Genomic DNA, 18,733 nt, shown 5'->3' on the forward strand with positions numbered 1-18,733 from the left:
TTACTCGTTATTCTCTACTAATAGTTAATTAAAGACTGTATATATGGCTATTTTGCATATCCCTTTCAAGATTTCAAGATTTTCTAAGGATCATTGACATATCATACACAACTAATTCAATAACGTGCTTTAACCACTAGGCGGTGCACACAAGGTACACACAGCCATAATAACTTTGTATTATTAGTGTAGGACACTTGTATGTATAACATCTGAAGATGTGTAGTTTTATTCATGTTTTCACATAATTGTACAGGATATTGCTATATTATTTCACATGTTTTACTTATAATATCTGATTTGTAAAACATCACAGACAGAAAGGTATATCCGTCATTTAACAGTAAGCTATTGAAATTCTGAATCCATCGATGTGTCTCCCATCACCCAAATCCCCTGACTATTCTCTCAACTCAGTATTTACATTCTTATATTCAAAGAAAATCAGTAATATCTTTAAAAACGACAAGTCCTTTTATATCAGCTGTGCACCGTTATGGTGTATAACGCATGGATGTAAATAAGAACTGGATACAGCGTGGGAGGCGGGGCCTCATTCATTCCTATGAGAGTTGCTCATTCGCGCATGATGATAAAATGGCCCAACTTTTGAGAGAGCGAAACGTCACAGATTACCCGGCATGCCTGAGAAGTACCCGTATGTGCGCTCATAGCGCATGCGCAACTTTAACCATGCCCCCCAAAATGCTCGTTCACATCAAGCACGTCAATTTGCGTACACGTAACAGCACCGCACGTTCATGACAGCATGGTAATGGATTGTTATTATGATAGATTTGATATTAACGAGGCGGCAGTTAGCAGCTAGCGGTTAGCTAGTAATTATGCTAATTTACACATCAATCGTTATGTACTTTTATATTACGCTGTAACAGGATCTAGTGATATCCAAGCAGCAGAGCTTCATTTAGCATGAAAGAATTATTGCACTGTATATATATATATATATATGTATATATATGTATACATATGTATATATATATATATGTATATATATATATACATATGTATATATATGTATATATATGTATATATATATATACAGTGCAATAAGCTTCTTAGTGCAATAAGAAGCTACAGGGACGTTAATCTCCGTCGGTAATATTAACTTTATTTAATACAACATTTACGGTACAAGATTTAATCATACAGCCCATGTAGTATAATATTTTACAAAATGAATTACAGCAAACTTGTGCAATATATCCATTATTACAGCTCCGTGGGCTGGCAGTAAGGCGATATGGGTCCGTTCTTATTGTGCATCCATGGGTAAAGATAAACGCATGTAGTGTTGAACACGTAACATGAACGTGCCGGGCGGCGCGTGGGTTAGATGCACGTTCATAATGCAGAGGGAAATAACTCACAGAATAACGTTATTAGCACATTTTTACAACTTGAGGAACGAATGTTTTTAATAAGGGCTATACAAGTGTTCATACTGGGTAGTTTATTTAGTTTAAAAAAAATTATCCAATGATTTACAGACCACTCTTTCCCCATGTAAGTCAATGGGAAAAAGTGTTTCCGGGCCTGGCAACCAAAAGGAAGTGTAGTACCGCCGTTTGGCCAGCACGAATATTTTCATCTGAGTCCGGCGCACTTCCTGGGGGCTTGGTTTGGACACACGGGGGATGTTTACTTCGATTTGCAACTTTGTCATGTGTTTTTTTTATCTTTTTTTGCTTTGTTTTGCATTTTTTGTGGTGGTCCATGTGTTTTTCTGATTTAACAACCGTTTTTAGACATTTTAAAACCGTGATGTTACATCTCATAGCTATAAAGCACATGTAGTGTGAGCATTGAGAGGCTGCAGTAATGGGTTTGGACACATGGGGCAGTGCAGCTGCAGAAGACACACACACACACACACACACACACACGCACACACGCACACACACACACACACACACACACACACACACACACGCACACACGCACACACACACACACACACACACACACACACGCACACACACACGCCTACTTCTGTCAGAAGCCGTTTGTAAACTGAGGGAGATTCAGAATTGATCCTTTTGCTTTTACCTTTCAGGAATTCTGTGAGATGTGAAGGTTTTGTTGTGCCGACATTAACAGCAATGCTTTCTTTGCTTCTTCCAGCTGCTCCACAATCACACCTGACCCTGACAGCGTATTCTGTCTCTGGCTGAAGTCCTGAAATGATCGCCTTCTCAGCTCCCGCCTTCATTTGCTCCCAGTGGAGATCTTCCTCTTTCACCTGTTGGTCTGGTTTGGCGTACTCTACGATGTAGCTCAAAACCTGGACATCTTGTCCGAGCTCAGCAGGTTTCTCCCAGCTGACTGATATCTCACGTGAGGTAGAGTCAACGTTGGGTTTTCCAGGAGGGCTGCAGGGTAAGGTTTTAATGGATCCTCTGACTTCATTGGCTGGCCCGGCACCTACTGGTGTCGCTGCCCTGCATCTGAACATGTACTCTGTGTTAGGACTCAGGCCGCTCACTGTGACTTCTTCAGGTTTAGATGCTGTCTTCTGGTTCCAGTCGTCCTCTCCACTGACACAGTACTCAACAGAGTAGGAGGTGATGTCCTCTGATCCAAATCTGGGTGGAGAAATGTTCAGCGTCACACTGTTGTGGTTTATATCACTTCCTGTTACTGTTGCAGGCTTTGAAGGCGGCTCAAAGTTCTCGTTGACAAGAAAGCCGTCTGTATAAAGGTAGATGCTGGCACCTGTCTGTGTCTCGTTTGTTAAACCCACCGTCAGAAATGTGATGTTCTTGTTCTCCTTGTCGGCCTCTGCTAAATCACTGAAGAGCTTTGCTTTATGCCGCATTGCTTCCATTTCTTTTCTTGAGTTGTACCATTGATCTGGAGTATGTGGATCTTGAGCGTCGTCTGGTTTGGGTGTTTGTTGAAGGTAGTTTGATAAAGTTGAGAGGTACGGTTCATCACTTCCCAGCGAGGTGAAGACAAAACACACAGCCTGCTCTGCTTTGAAGCTTTCTTTGTACAGGTCTGTTTGAGATGAAATGATCTTGGTGTTTGTCATCATGTCGGTCAGAGACATCACAGTGTATATTTCTCTCTCCTTACAGTCCATCCACTCGTTCAGTTCTTTGCTGTTGAAAGGAGAAGAACATGTCTTCCTCAGGATCTCTGCGAGCACAGCTTCTTCTTCTCCTCCTCCTCGGATTGATGGCAGTTTCTTTGCCAGGGTTTGTTGGAATTCCAGTTTGAACTCAGAGCACATCTGTTTAAAGGTTTTGAGTTGTTTTCCAATCTGTGGGAACTGCTGTGCAGTTTGGGTTCTCAGTGCATCGTTGAACCTCATTTCCAGGTCACTGAAGTCCTCCAGGACACTCTGAGATTTTTGAACTAATCCTATACTTATCTGACGGACAAGTTGAGCGGCAGTAGAATCTAAACATGTCAGTGGCAACAGCCAGACCTTCACTGGTACTGCGTTTTCCCCGCCCTCCAGCAGCTTTGGCAGACTTTGGTACACCTCTACTGCCTCCTGAAAGGATGTCGGAGGTTTTTGAACGAAAAAGTCGCCAATGAATCTGCAGGAGAATTTCTCAACGTTTTTTCTTTCATTGTCTTCAATTTTCAGCGAGCCTTCACCATCTATTGAAAGGGAGCCAATTTTATTGATCATCACCTTCAAGTTGCCCTGAATGTCTTGATGGTTCTCGTTGACAGACACCTCACGGTCAAAGACAAAGAAGGCTTGTGCGCCATAAAGGATACCTGTGACTACATGTGTTGCTATTCCTTGATCAAACACAAACTGATGTTTCTTAACATTTTCTCCTCCAAGATGATTCATGGACAGTTCTTGGAACTTCGTGGTAGCTTGGTACTTCAGTGTTACTCTGGCCTGATTTTTGGAAGTCTTAGTATCGTTCAGGTATTTGGCTGATCCTTCAACCTCTACCAGACCACACAAGAAACTTGCCTTCAGTGATGCTTCAACCTTTAGGGCTGAAGATTTGTCCTCAATTGATTCAGATGCAACTATATCAAAATTATTATATTTTTGTTGTATTTCTCTAATATGATTTTTAAGGTCATCACAGTCCCACAAAGTGATTCCTGCAAAAGAAGAACCACAAATCAAGCTAGAACCAGAGTACATGTTAATACACACTATAACTTTAAGGGGAATCAAAGCCAACAAACAATAAAAGTCAAATAACTTCCAGTTCAGCGGTTACAGTGACAGGTAACAACAATCAGTAGCCTACACATTGTAGAACATTTTGTGATTGCCATGGCATGTTAAACTAAAAGTATTCAACCAACCAGTCACTGTGTAAAGTTTGGCTAGCGCTGCTCTCAAACAAAGGATAATGACAGCACTACTTTCTCCAGCATCCATCACCGGCCAAAATAACCCTGATGAGAAGGCTTTCCTGCAGGTAGTTAAAGCCAAGATGGGCACTTCACGTCACAACTGGCGTCTGCTAGAGTGCTGGTCTCCATGCTGAAATCAAACAAGACCTGGAGGCCATCCAACAGGGCACCTAAGCGGACATTATTTATATCAAAATGTCATATCTGAATGCTGTCCTTTAGTGCATGCCCTAATGGATTTTCAGATTAATATTTGAAGAGATTTGGTGCCAAGTTCTTCTATGTTTTTGATCAATCTTTTGTCAATGGCCTCCTTTGTTTGTTAAGATATCTATCTATCTCCTGGAATAAAAGCTACCTTCCATTGTTTCCCCACACAACACTGATTTTATATAAAAATAATCTCTACTTTAATGTCAAGCATTCCTCAGATCCCAATCAAGCATGACTCGTGGTGTTTGAGTTGATATGGGCAACCTATTTCAAAGTTTAGAAGGATTTGGAATTGTTCCAAAAGAATGACCAGAGGCCTGTACTACGAAGCTGGTTCAACCTAACCTGGATATGTTTGAGTTAGCCGGTTGGCCCAATCCAAAACATACGCGCTCTGGCTAAACTGTCCTATGACGCTGGTTATCAAGTGGATCGCTCAAGCCAGCCGTGTCCTATCTAGTTAGGTGCGCGTTCACATGAAAGGGGTGGTATTTGGAGCATTCGACCAATCTCAAACACGGACAAGCGTACTGACAGCGCAGCGTCATACTTCCTGAATGAAAAGTGAACTTTAATATTAGTCAAATATGAAGAAGTTAAACTTTAAACATCCATGACTTAAACACTTTATCCAGGATAAAAGCCACATAGCTGCACCTGCAAGGTGAATACAGCTGGTAAAAGAAAAAGTGTTTGAATGCGTACATCAACAGGTTTATGATATCACTACCCCGTCTAAGACACGATCTGACTTTAATTAGGAGAATTTGACTCGAGTGTTTCGTCAACTTAATGTGTTGCTTAAAATAATACTTCTGCATACAGTATGTGACACTGTGAGTGTTGCACGGCCAGATACGGCTCAGCTGACTCAGATAAGGAAATATATGATACATTATGATGTGATATGATATGAATGATAATGGGACACATCGACGTCTGCACTCACAGTGCCGCGGACTGTACTTAATGTTACTCTGATCCGGTTACTTATGTCGTGGCAGATATTTAAGTAAGCTTTCTTAACGCTAATGTTATAATAGTCAGATTGCTCTGAAGATGGGAGGGGATATTCTATTAATTTTCACGTTCACAGTCAGTTGATTTTGGCCGGCCGTCTTTCCTGCAACGGCAGTTTTTCTGTATTTCCTCTATCCTGTAATATGAATTGATCGCTTTAAACTCCGCACACGGAGCTCTGATTGGTCAGCAGGCGGTGCTTTCACTGAGTTGATCTCTTAGCCTGCCACCTAACCTGCTCCGGAGCAGGTTTGCCGCTCAGCATAAGTTACCATGGAAATCTAGCCTGCTAAAAAGAGAACCAGCGTCGTAGGACCGGAAAGCCCGAGATTTCCCTGAAGTTAGCCGGCTAAGCGAAAATCCAGCTTCGTAGTACAGGCCTCTGATCTGCCCCTCTACTCTGTGGAGTTCCACAGGGATCAATCCTTGGCCCAAAACATTTTCTTTATACGCTTTACTTTTATTTTTGTTTTGTTTGCTCCTCTTTGTCTGTTTTGTTTTGTCTGTCCACCATGTACAGCGACCTTGGGTTCCTTGAAAGGCGCTTTATAAATTCCATTTATTATTATTATTATTATTATTATTATTATTGAGCCTCACATAAACAAGCTAGTCCAAACCTGCTTCTTCCAACATCACAAACATCGAATCCATGCTATAAACAAACAACAAATCTTAAATAACTTATTTATAACTTTTCATCTGTGTGTTTCGTTCCTGGCAAAAAGAAAATGTCTGTTTTTAAAGGTGATGTTTTTTCCTCACCAGGGACGAGTGAGTCGTTGCGGCAGTCGTACAACATCCCGAGGCTGAAAGGCCGTCCGAGCGCCGCCACCTCTATCGTCCCGCTGCCTTTAGAGGTCATCGCTTTGAAGGAACAGAAAATAATTGACAACAGTTAACTTCGATGATTTGGTAATATCATGTCCAACCATGCTCACATTTTGATTTCAATTAGACCTTAGTAGTAGTAATGAGGCTGTTTCAATCACATTAGTGTTCATAAAAAGTGACAGGTGCTGTGACAGGTCACACCTTTCCCTACTTATGCTAATGACCCCCTTTGTTTGAGGTGTTAAAATATTTTTCTGTTGTTGTATTCATTCCAGGGGCGGATCCAGGGGGGTGATCAGAGCAGAAAAGGCTGTAAACACTTAAAATGCATAGAATTAAGAGTGTGGGGGAAATGAAATTATTCATTTCCAAACATACAAGGTTTCATATACTGAAGATCAATGCAAGGGTGATATCATACCTACACAGAAAATGATGGGGTAGAGTTTCACTCTGGAGGAAACAAAAGAAGCACCCTAACGACTCGTTAACCACACCCAAACCACACACACACACACACACACACACACACACACCACACACACACACACACACACACACACACACACACACACACACACACACACACACACACACACACACACCACAGAGATATATTTTTAGCTAACAATATACATGTTATAAGGTTAAAATAATATATATATATATATATGTTTGGGTGTATATGATGAGCGGGGGTCTAAGACTTTTGCTGTATCAGGTTATGCGCCATTTTTTCTTTATTTTCTAACTATTTAAAACCCTTTTTGACAAATGTTAAATCTAAAAAAATAGGTTTTTCTTCTTTTTAATGTTTATCTACATGTTTTGTAATGTGTATCTACATATTTTGAATGTGTATCTGCAAGAAAAACTATGTAATGCTAATTTGTTAAATTATAAGGATTAAACCGATTGGTTCTGAGGTTTTTTTGAGCCATTGACCTGTTTATTGTTATCAGGGTGCTGTTTCAGTGGGACAATGCAGTTTTGATCATTTTAAGTTTCAAGTTTCAAGGCTTTATGTCATATGCCCATTGTCACATTGCCACAGTGTAGATATGTCAATGAAAAACATAGGTCACAGGCTCCTCCAACAGTGCAACATATATATACATATCAGCGACGTGCAGTCAGGGGAGGCAGAGCCTCACCTGTCATACTGCAATGTAACGGAAAAACAACTAAAGAAAAACTAAATAGTAATAATAATAAAATGTCTCCACTGATCTGTGTTGTAAGTGTGATTTATGTATGATTCCAATCGCTTTTTATAGTCAAAATCAGCAAATGTGCCGAGCTCCGGTACGGGAGCGATGAGAAGTGAGGCAGGGACGAGCTCTGCCTCTCGTAAGCCCACAGTAACTTGCTGGAGCACGGGCACTAATTTAGCGCGGGCACTTATTTTGTGAGCGCGCTCAAGCCAGTTACTGTGGGGTGAGGTGAGGCACAGATGAGTTCTGCCTCACCTCAGAATACGTCATCCCACAGAAACTGGCTGGAAAGCGGGCCCTAAGCGCATGCCTGTTACCATCTCACTGTAGGTCACCAATGTAATGTTTGTAGATCCCTTTATTACATTTATCCTCGCCATCCATAGTCTCTAAATAACTTATATCACGTATATATGATATTTAGGCTCGCTGGTCTCATCGTACAACGGCAATGAAAAAAGCACCAGGGGAGGCAGCCATAACCTCTGCCGCACTGAAGGGGGCGCACGTGAGCCCACAGGTTCTTGTTGCTACTGTAATTCTACGCAGAGACGGTAGACGCAAACAACAAATTAGACTTTTGAAACTACAGGAAGATAAGGAGGACTTTTACAAAAAAGTAATAGAGATTGTTGTCCAGAAGGATAGCATGGACTTCATCTTCAAGTCAAGGTAAGACCACATTTGTAATGAAAATGGGATCTTACTAAGAAAGAACAATCCAATATTTAGATTTTGGGTATCCTTTTGTTGAACGGTCTGTTTAAAATGAATCGAAGCATCAGACTAAAAAAGCTTTTGAAAATAACCGAATATTTCGATAAAGGTCAAAATATAATATTTGTAAATCTGACTCAGTGAGTCAGTGCCTCACCAGCCATGAACCTCACCGCACGTCACTGATACATATGTATATATAGAGCACATTAAACAGATAAAATACTGCAATAGAAGGTTTTGATATGACATATTTGTGCGTAATTCTCTCACAAAGGAACTGTAAGATCAGTGGCGGCTGGTGGAAAATATTTTAGGTGGGGCTGTGGAAATGGTGATCAAACAATACTAGGAGGGTCCGGGGGGATGCTCCCCCGGTACATTTTTTTGAGAAAAGACCCCCTAAATTATGACTTCTGGTGATGTTAGAGGGGGGGGGGAAGGACAATTTGAGGTTTAAAAATATGAGAAGACTGATCAATACCTCCATAACTTCAGTGTGGTTAGCTATGAATCTTCCAAAACTTCCAAACACCTTGTCCTGGACATAGTTTCTACAGCATAAACTGTGCTAACAAGCTGAGATTCCACAGATTCTAGAAATATAAGTATCATCACTGAGCGATCAGAACTCGCGACAGGGGAAGCAAATACAGACATCACACGACGTAGCTTTAGGTAGCAAAACACGGAGATATGCTCACCTTTTGCAGAATAACAATTCTGATCAAAAACAAGAAAAACGCAGCTGAAGGTTAATCCAATGTGTCTGTCACAAATGATTGATGATCCATAATTCCATTTTTATGTCAAAAACGGAGTTTTCATTAGCTGCTAATGGTAGCTTCCAGAGTGTATGACAGCTTCCTGTTTTGTCTCCTTGGATACGAGTCCAAACAACTCACAGACTGCACCGGGCGCTCACGTAGGAGCCCTGTGACCATCAGATTTGACGACGCTGATTGGCTGAAATTATGTTTCGGCGGCATAGTTTAAAGATAGCAACAGTTGGCTTCTGCTGCACTTGCTGCACTCTCGTCTGGGCGCTGTGCATAGCGCCCAGACGAGAGGGAGTAATGATACACGGGCAAGGCCAGGCAGGAAACATGTGACTTATCAGTAACTTTAGACATCGTAACACAATTTTAAACGAGATTTTATGGTAGAATATACATTTTACTGATACCAATTATATAATATTTACCTTGTTTATTAAAAATAAAATAAAAATAAAAAATATATTTTTTAAATATATATATATATATATATATATATATATATTTTTTTTTTAATGTGGGAAGAGGGGGGGCGGCGCCCCTAGCGCCCCTATGGGCCGGCCGCCACTGACTTTGATGTATGCAAAAAGTTAAAACTAGAAAAAATGAAATACTTTGTCTAGATGTTATTTAAGAATGTGACTCTTAATGGCAGTTTTTGATTTAAGTAAGACAATCCAGTTAAACAATGTCGTTTTTGATGACTTTACTGATTTTTGCTTTTTTCTGCTACCAAGATATTTTAGATACAGTTTGTTGTCTGAAAACTTTACAACTGATAGAATGTCAATCACTTTGTAACACATTTTTATTTTCTTAAAGACTGTGACTCTAAAAGGCAAGTTTGTGATTTTAACACTTATTTACTGACACTAGGCAGATTTTGGCTTTTTTTTCTTGCCAAGATACTTTTAGATACACTTTGAGGTATGCAAAAAGTTAAAACTAGAAAAATCAAATACTTTGTCTAAATAGATGTTATTTAAGAATGTGACTCTTAATGGCAGCTTTTGATTTAACCTCTTAAGCACGACGGTCCCCCCAGTGGACCCCCCCCCACCGTTTTTTTTCGAGACTATGTCTCAGGGCTTCTTAACATTTATGAAACTATTAATGTTCCATACCCTTTTAACGGTAAGAAACTTCGCTAACTGACAATATGAACAATTTTTAGCTAAAAGTGGCTATAGCATTTGATACAATTCTAAAAGAGAGTCAGATTCCTAAAAAGTTACAAACGGATGCTGGAAAATAATCTATCTTTTAGAAATGTATCAAATGCTACAGCCACTTCTTTACCCGTTTTTTGCTTCAGAGCTCTCACATAGGCTTTTTTGGAAAAAAAACATCTATGACTGTTAGTAAATAGTTGAACCCATCATTATGTTTGGATAAGGCTTGCATGTCACAGAGATCTGCCTGAAATTGTTACAGGGGCAAAGTACAAACACTCTGTTTCTGACTAAATTAATCCTGACAGGTTTATGTAAAGTTTAAGTGTCTTGTTCAGATAAGAAATCTTTAACTGCAGACACAGTAATTTGTTTACCCTCTTCATTATACACCTCTCTACGTAGTCGCTCTACTCCTCCTAAACTACCAGGATACGGGGGGATATAATATGCACGTTTCAATACACATTTATCAGACATCTTCCCTGTTACCCTCCCCTTGTTATAATGAAGACAACAGTGCATGTGAAGGACTGTAATACACATGTATCAGACACGCTCCCCTTGCTATAATGAAGACAGCAGTTTTTAAATGTAAAAAACACTTTTTTTATTTCTTTTTTTATTTCCTATTTACATTTTTATTTTTTCACACACAAAATCAATAGTTATACTGATTGTAACATCCCCAGGACCGTCTCCAGCTTATAATTCCCCAGATTGAAATATGATGAAATATCATAATGGAGTTTCTTCACTTCAGTCAAAGTATTCATGTGTATTCTGTTTTTGGCACAAAGATGCATTCCATCTACAAACAGAGCATACAATGAGAGCACATGATACACTTTTGGTGTTTGTTTCATTTCTTCGGTAATGTTACAGAATGTTTCAGAAAATGAAGATTCCAGGACCATTTTAAATGTTTTGTTTACAATCGTTTCCCAATGACCCGGAATAGTACTGCCAGAACGAACGATACCCAAAATGTCTTCTAGTTTACAAACTTCAGCCATTCTGTTTACACGGGTATCACTACTCATTCTGTTTTCAATCGTCCTCATCACCAGACTTATTAAAAGGGTATTGACTACATTCTGATTAATATATACAGAGCGTTTTGCATAGTAGTTCCCCATTCTTTTTTTTTTTACTTTAAAGGGGACCTATCATGCAAAATGCACTTGTGTACGTCTTTTCTACATGAATATGTGTCCCCGGTGTTCCAGGAAACTCACCAAGTGTCAGAAAACACAACCCTCTCTATTTTCCTCCATACCCAAATCTCTAAAAAAAGGGGCTGCAACGGATCTGATAAAAACTGATCCAGATTTGAACACTGTCCTGACGTCAGGACGGTGGCGCTACGGCTATTGGGCCAACTCCACCAATCAGGAGGAGACAGCCACGGCCATTGCCGTTCGAAAGCGCTTGAGATGCTGTAGTACATATGCCAGGCCTGTAAGTGGCGCTGTAGTCTGCCACAAAAGCAGTGAAGAAGACTTGGTTACCATGGTTACCCTTCTGTTTATTCTCCGCTGTGGCTTTCTTTCTCCCTCCCCGAGGCAAGCGTTTGCTCCCGCTGCTTTAATTCAATGCAATCCCTCCCCGTCGAGGCAAGCACTGCAATTCTCTCCGGTTAGTCCACCAGCAGATGACAAACACCCACCTCTCCGCCTCTTCCAAGGAACGAGGGGACCGTGCGGCAGAGTTTCAGTTTCAGTTTGTTTCGCCGGTCAAGATGTCCGTTAAAGTTTAAATCTTCCGGACAAAATTTGAAAAGTGCCGGTCAAAGGTCTTCTTTGTTATTTATTGAGCTTTAAAACAAATGAATAACGACTCTATATAATAAAACACGGAGGACGGAGATCTCTTTTTCTCCCCCTCTTCTGACAGCCCAGCAGCTGATCAGAGCACGTCTCCCCTCTCCTGCAGGGGGGCGTGGTCAGCAGAATCAGACCCGTAGACAGCAAACAGCACATAGAGCGAAATGAGGCATGGCTAAAATGCATGATCTGTTTGGTATTTTGAAAACAGAAACGTATAAATATACCTTATATAGGTATGGCCCTACAATATATCATTTAAATATAGCATGATAGGTTTCCTTTAAAGAAAGTCTAAGTCCTACAGAAAAAAATCAATTGCTTTATTCAACATCTTGTTATTGGGTGTCGTCTTCTTCTTTACCCAGCTCAGCACTAAGCTTTTCAAGTCTCTCCTTGAGGCGTCTTGAGGTCTTGAGATTGTGAAGAAACGGCGCCGTCAATTCGCCGTCCGTCACATCAACCGTCGTATCCCCTGGGAGGTCCGGAGAACCGGGGAGCGAGGGGCAAGGAGAGGACCCGGGTGAAATCCATAGTGACTCTGGTGACTCTGGTGGATACAAATCCCACCAAGGAGTAACATCAGCAGCAGTAGTACTGCAAGATTCGGGTGTCCAAAATGGTGGTGATGATGGTAGTCCAGGAGTTTGCTCCTGGCTCCAACTCGCGGGGGGAGACTTAGTTTTTCTCAGATCCATGGCTAGTTTTCAACGGTCGTCTTAGTGAGGTCCTTGGTTTTAGATGATTTGCTGAGTGGGGCGGGACTTATTGCGTTGAGTGGGGGGAGTCATCTGTATAATTGAGAGTTTTTTCACCAGTATAATGTCCCTCGCTGTTTGACTATTTAAAAAAGTTCTTTAAGCTTTGTAGCTTTTTCATCTATCATTTTCAACCAAGCAGCAAGAGGTCAAATTTAAGAATAAGTAATAGTTTGTCACGAATTTACGGAAAAAGTCAAAGTATAGTTTGTCAGAAAAAGATATATCGAAAAGTCATTGTGTACGTTGAAAAAAAAAAAAAAAATCATAATGCAGTTAGTCAAAAAGTAGGGCTGCATAATATATTTAAAACCTATTGTTATCGCGATGTCACATCTTAAAGACAGCTTGAACTGGATAAATGGTTAGTCTTTTTCAAACATACCATACATTCTGCATGTTAGTATATTTGGCCAATCAGGTTAGGCCCTACTGCCCTAGACGCACGCCCTCAATAGGGAAGTCACGCTTTGGGAAGAGGTGTTTAATTTGACAGATCTGACTTGATTGTTGTTGTGATGGCTGAAGGAAGAGGGACGGGCGAGGAAAATTCAGAGGATGAAGAAGCAGGAAAATAACTTGTTTGTAAAACGGACAGCACGTCAGTTTCAAGAAAGATGACACCGGTTTTATGCATGACATGCCAAATATCTTGAAGCCCTACAAAAAAGGTACAAGTATATTGTGTTGAAAATATCGCAAAAAGTCGTAATATTGTATAATGTATTAGTTGCATGTTGTATTTTGATAAAAATCACTGTGTAGTTTTTCAAAAATATAATGGAAAAAGGAGAGAAAAACAAATATCACAGTATGTTGAAAAATATGAAGAAAGTAATGTTGTGTTAAAAATAACATGAAAGAAATCAAAGTATAGCATCTAAAAACATATATTTAAAAAAAAAGTAGTGTTAGTCAAGTCAAGTTATCAAAACTGCAATGTTTCATCGAAACAGTGTTAAAATCACAAACTTTCCATTTAGAGTTTGATTCTTTAAGAATCTCAATTCATTACAAATGAATGAATATTTTACCAAGTTATAAAGTTTTGCATCCATTAAAGTGTAACTATAAGTATCTTTGTAGGAGAAAAAAGTTATTTCCAGAAATTCCTTACAAAGTACTTCATATTCTACCAGTTGTTAAGTGTTGCATACATCAAAGTGTATCTAAAAGTATCTTAGTAACACAAGAAAAGAGAAAAAAAGCATTGATGTTAACAAAACTGGATTGTTCCACTGAAACAGCATTATCATTACATTACATGTTAATTGTTAGACGCTTTTATCCAAAGCGACTTACATACTCAATACTGTGGGCAATCCCCACAGGAGCAATTTGGGGTGAAGTGTCTCAGGGACACAACGACATGCTGACTGCAGTGGGGTTTGAACCTGTGACCCCCTGATCTGAACACCTACGGACAACCCACTACGCCACACACCTCCCGTTAAAATCAAAAGTGCCTTTAAAGAAAATGTATTCAGACAAAGCATTTTATTTTCTAATTTTTAAGGTTTTGCATACATAAAAAGTGTATCTTTCAGTTCCTTTGTGAGAGAATTACACACAAATCTGCCTAGTGTCAGTAAAAAGTGTTAAAATCAAAAACTTGCCTTCTAGAGAAACAGTCTTTAAGAAAAATCTAATCAGACAATGTACTTCATTTTCTAGTTATAAGGTTTTTGCCTCAAAGTGTATCTAAAAGTATCTTGGCAAGAGAAAAAAGCCAAAATCTGCCTAGTGTCAGTAAATAAGTGTTAAAATCACAAACTTGCCTTTTAGATATATAAATATATATATCAAAACATTCTATTGCAGTATTTTATCTGTTTTATGTGCTCTATATATATATATATATATATGTTGCACTGTTGGAGGAGCCTGTGACCTATGTTTTTCATTGACATATGACATGTCACTGTGGCAATGTGACAATGGGCATATGACATAAAGCCTTGAAACTTGAAACTTAAAATGATCAAAACTGCATTGTCTCACTGAAACAGCACCCTGATAACAATAAACAGGTCAATGGCTCAAAAAAACCTGAGAACCAATCGCTTTAATCCTTATAGTTTAACAAATTAGCATTACTTAGTTTTTCTTGCAGATACACATTAAAAATATGTAGATACACATTACAAAACATGTAGATAAACATTAAAAAGAAGAAAAACCTATTTTTTTAGATTTAAAATTTGTCCAAAAGGGTTTTAAATAGATAGAAAAAAAAGAAAAAATGGCGCATAACCTGATACAGCAAAGGTCTTAGACCCCCGCTCATCATAAACACCCAAACATATATATATATTTATATAAATATATTATTTTAACCTTATAACATGTATATTGTCAGCTAAAAATATATCTCTGTTTTTTTTTGCTGCATACAGCTAATTCTAATATTACCCCAACACAACTTCACCTAACTTCATAGGGGCTTCTTTAAAGTTGTGTGAAGTAATTCAACATTAAAAATACAAGATCAGGGGGTCATTAAGATCTTTTAAATGATTATTACCCTCTTCCTAAAAGAGACTTCCTTATAGCTAGTAAAGTAATTAAACTTTAGTTAACAGTCTCACACAGCTTAAAAAGAAACATCCTTAGTTAACACAAATCATTTAAAAAACCTAAATCTAATTTAGAGAGGACAATAAAGTTTAGGTGACTTTTTTAAACTAACTCCACCCCCTCTATCTTCTGACTTCACAGAAAAATCAGGGGGATGGCAGGAAGGGTGGAGGAAGGGGTAGGGGGAGAGAGTCTCACACAGTCTCACACAACTTCACAGAGACTGTCTTAAAGGTGGGGTAGGTAAGTTTGAGAAACCGGCTCGAGATACACTTTTTGTTATATTCCATGGAATGCTCTTAATATCCCGATAGCAATGAATATCTGAAGTGCTTTGACAAAAAATCCATAAAAAAATGTCATCTGTGGAAGCTGTAGTACTGTAAAAAGCACGACCAATCATCTGAGCCGGCCCGGCTAAAGTAACTGGATGGCCTACCTGCCTGTCAGCCTTCCATCTGGGCACAAACTTATCTCGTGCCCTCATTGGTCATGTGCGCGTTTCTGTGTGTTGGAGGAGGGGCTCTGTAAGGAAGTGGCAGATTTTTCCCAGCTGTGTATTTTCAAATTTTAGCACACTCGAGCTGGTTTCTCCAAAATTACCTACCCCACCTTTAATTAACACTAATCATATTAAAACTAATCTAATTTAGACAGGACAATACGAGACTGCCTTAATTAACATTAATTATATTAAACACTGATCAAAGGACGAATTCAGAGGCTAATTCGATTATAGATCAAGGCTAATTAGATTGACAGCAAAGGGTCTACTACAGGGGGGCATATCACACCTGCACGCTATAACACCTCACCCCTCACATCAAAGGACAGACATCAAAGGGGTAATTAGATTAGATTGACAACAAAGGGTCTACTACAGGGGGGCATATCACACCTACATGTGATAACACCTCAAACCTCACATCAAAGGCTTAATTAAGGGGGTGTGATATCACACCTACATGTGATAACACCTCAAACAAAGGGGACATTAGCATACAAAGGGGATCATTAGCATAAGTACGGAAAGGTGTGACCTGTCACAGCACCTGTCACTTTTTATGCGTACTAATGTGATTGAAACAGCATCATTACTACTACTGACCTTTTTACTCAACAAAGAGACACAAGATGTCTACAAACACACTCAAAGACGCATGCGCACTACGTTGGCGCTCAGGTGCTGCCATTAGCAAACCTAAACTATCCTCTGCTATAGTCCGTTTGACGAGAGGGACATCCAACACTTGCATTACAAGCGCACTACGCAGTGCGTCAATTTGAAAAGCTGCAACACTTTTTTGCTCTAGCCCAGCGGTTCCCAACCTTTTTCAAATCAGGGCCCACTTAAGAATCAAGAACATTTTTACGGCCCACATTCAACCATTAACCATACGGAGGCTAAATAAAGTTCTGATTGGTCAATTCAGAACATGTGACACGTTGTAAATCCAGTAGAACAGACCGCTGTCAAGGACTGTAATGACCGTTGCTAAAGCCCCTGTCACACTGTCCCGAAATTGACATCAGATGGTGGACGGGCGGGCCATTCGTGAGGGCATCTTAAGCCATCGTATGACCGCCGGTGGAATTTTAAAATCATGTAAACATATTATGTAAATAACCCAATTACTAATAAAAGGGGGGATAATCGGGCAGTTTGTGTGTAGGTGTGTGTGTGTGTGTGTGTGTGTGTGTGTGTGTGTGTGTGTGTAGAGGTGTGTGTGGTTAAAACACATCAGCCTGTGGTCGCTCGTTAGCCTTTCTAATGACTCTGAAGGTAAACACAGTGAAGGCGGTGCGTGAAAGGCACTGCACGCTCCTCTTCTCAGAGGCTGAGTTAACCCTCCCGCTGCCTCCTGGTGCCGCAGAGATTTCATGAAGTGAAGGAGGTTTTCCTTATGAAACAGCTGTGGGCAGCAGATACTGTGAGTGTCACGGACATGAATTCATAGATCAAGGCAGACTGGTGCACACACTCTCCTGTTTTGCCAATCCGGTGCTTAAACAAATATAGCTCGACACCCCTGGCCGAAATGTCCTTAAAATTAAGTCCGAGTTCGACATTTTAATTCATGCCACACACTGGCAGGACAGAAGGCGACACGCCCGTTCTAAGCCGTGTCCCTTACTCCTCACATCCTGGCTGCTACATACTGGTACTGGTACTGGATGTGTATTTTGTAAATTGTGGAATTTCTAGTTATTTTATCTGTAATATAGTTTATATGCATACTTCTTGAGTGACATATGAAGATATTAAGCTGTCTTTGGTTCTTTGCTGTAACAATTGTAAATATCCCCTCTGTGGGACAAATAAAGGGATTTTGATTCTGATTTACATTGCGTTATAATTATGAGATACAAGTGAAAAACGTTCTTCTCCAAAGTTTGGCTTTAATCTCAGAACTCCGACATAAATCATGCTTCCTGCTCTAAAGTGTTCTTACCTTTGTCGTTGTTCTCTGAAGAAGAGGGAGCAGAGAGCAGGAAGCGTTTTTAAATACCAGAGGGAGGGGCAGGATGCTCTTTGGTCACATGATTTCACAGAAACAGACTGTTTATGTGAAATCTCTGTTTATGTGAAATCATGTGACCAAAGAGCATCCTGCCCTCACTCCATAAACTATTTTGGGTAACACTTTATTTTGATAGTCCATAGTTAACACTCTATAAGTCATCAGTTGACATTTAGTAGCATGTCAACAGTGCACCAGTTGACATGTATCAGTTGACATTCAACAGCACCGTTCAAACCGACAAGTAACTAAGCATTAGTTGACGATCAACAGATAAGCAACTAAAGTTCAGTTGACTATTACATTAAGCATGAGTTGATGATCAACAGATAAGCAACTTTAGAGTTTAGTTGACTATCTGTTGATTGTCAACTAATCTAGAGTTGACTATCAGTATACTTTTAGTAGGTTCTCCACTGAGCGTTTGTAGGCATGTGTTAGGACTATCCAATTAAAGTGAAAAACAGTTGAGAACAGTAGAAAGTCTATAACCTATCAACAGAACACATACATTCATCCACTAATTATATGCAACAGACATGGGAATAAAGCGAAATCTTTTGCACAACTGATCACGAACACTGGATAACTGAAGTCAATGCCAGGCTATAAAGCACAGTAGAACAAACACTATATGCAGCATATCAGAGAAAGAACGCTTTTTTATTTTAATAATATACTACAAGTAAAAACACTGAACAGTTGTGAACCACATTCAATCCTACTAAAGGACTACCAAGTG

The 18,733-nt window shown here is 39.7% G+C and overlaps 1 protein-coding gene across 1 annotated transcript; it reads right to left on the reverse strand.

The window, feature by feature from the left end:
- Nucleotides 1–1,987: 1,987 nt before the first annotated feature.
- LOC117469919 (verrucotoxin subunit beta-like) lies at nucleotides 1,988–17,952 on the reverse strand (the record flags this gene model as incomplete). Its single annotated transcript, XM_034114392.1, has 3 exons — nucleotides 17,923–17,952; nucleotides 6,361–6,462; nucleotides 1,988–4,101 (listed from the first exon to the last, which is right to left on the reverse strand). Coding segments are annotated over exons 2-3 (2,214 nt in total), but the record flags the coding sequence as incomplete, so codon positions are not given.
- Between the last annotated feature and the right edge of the window lie 781 nt (nucleotides 17,953–18,733).

Source organism: Trematomus bernacchii, unplaced genomic scaffold, assembly GCF_902827165.1.
Source record: "Trematomus bernacchii unplaced genomic scaffold, fTreBer1.1, whole genome shotgun sequence".
Taxonomy (NCBI): Eukaryota; Metazoa; Chordata; class Actinopteri; order Perciformes; family Nototheniidae; genus Trematomus; species Trematomus bernacchii.